At 54.7% G+C, this 563-nt stretch overlaps 1 gene segment (V, D, J or C); it reads left to right on the top strand.

The window, feature by feature from the left end:
• The first annotated feature begins 7 nt into the window (after positions 1-7).
• Positions 8-563, top strand: LOC105535262. The segment is given in 2 exon segments: positions 8-67; positions 154-563. Coding segments are annotated over 2 exon segments (456 nt in total).

Raw genomic sequence — 563 nt, 5'->3', positions numbered from 1 at the left:
CAGTGAATCCTGTGCCCCACCATGGACACACTTTGCTCCACGCTCCTGCTGCTGACCGTCCCGTCCTGTGAGTGCTGTGGTCAGGGACGACTTCAGGGGTGAAACATCTGCTCTTTTCTTTGTGGGCTTCATCTTCTTATGCTTTCTCCACAGGGGTCTTGTCCCAGGTCACCTTGAAGGAGTCTGGTCCTGCGCTGGTGAAACCCACACAGACCCTCACGCTGACCTGCACCTTCTCTGGGTTCTCAATCAGCACTAGTGGAATGGGTGTGAGCTGGATCCGTCAGCCCTCAGGGAAGGCCCTGGAGTGGCTTGCACTCATTTATTGGAATGATGATAAATACTACAGCCCATCGCTGAAGAGCAGGCTCACCATCTCCAAGGACACCTCCAAAAACCAGGTGGTTCTAACAATGACCAACATGGACCCTGTGGACACAGCCACATATTACTGTGCACGGGTACCACAGAGACACAGCCCAGGGCGCCTCCTGTACAAGAACCCAGGCTGCTTCTCAGGGATGCTCCCTCCCCACCAATGCAGAACAGGAAAGAGTGGCTGA

Source organism: Mandrillus leucophaeus, unplaced genomic scaffold (assembly GCF_000951045.1).
Source record: "Mandrillus leucophaeus isolate KB7577 unplaced genomic scaffold, Mleu.le_1.0 Scaffold1435, whole genome shotgun sequence".
NCBI lineage: Eukaryota > Metazoa > Chordata > Mammalia > Primates > Cercopithecidae > Mandrillus > Mandrillus leucophaeus.
The sequence above is the reverse complement of the archived record's forward strand: the minus strand, read 5'-3'. Positions and strand labels throughout refer to the sequence as shown.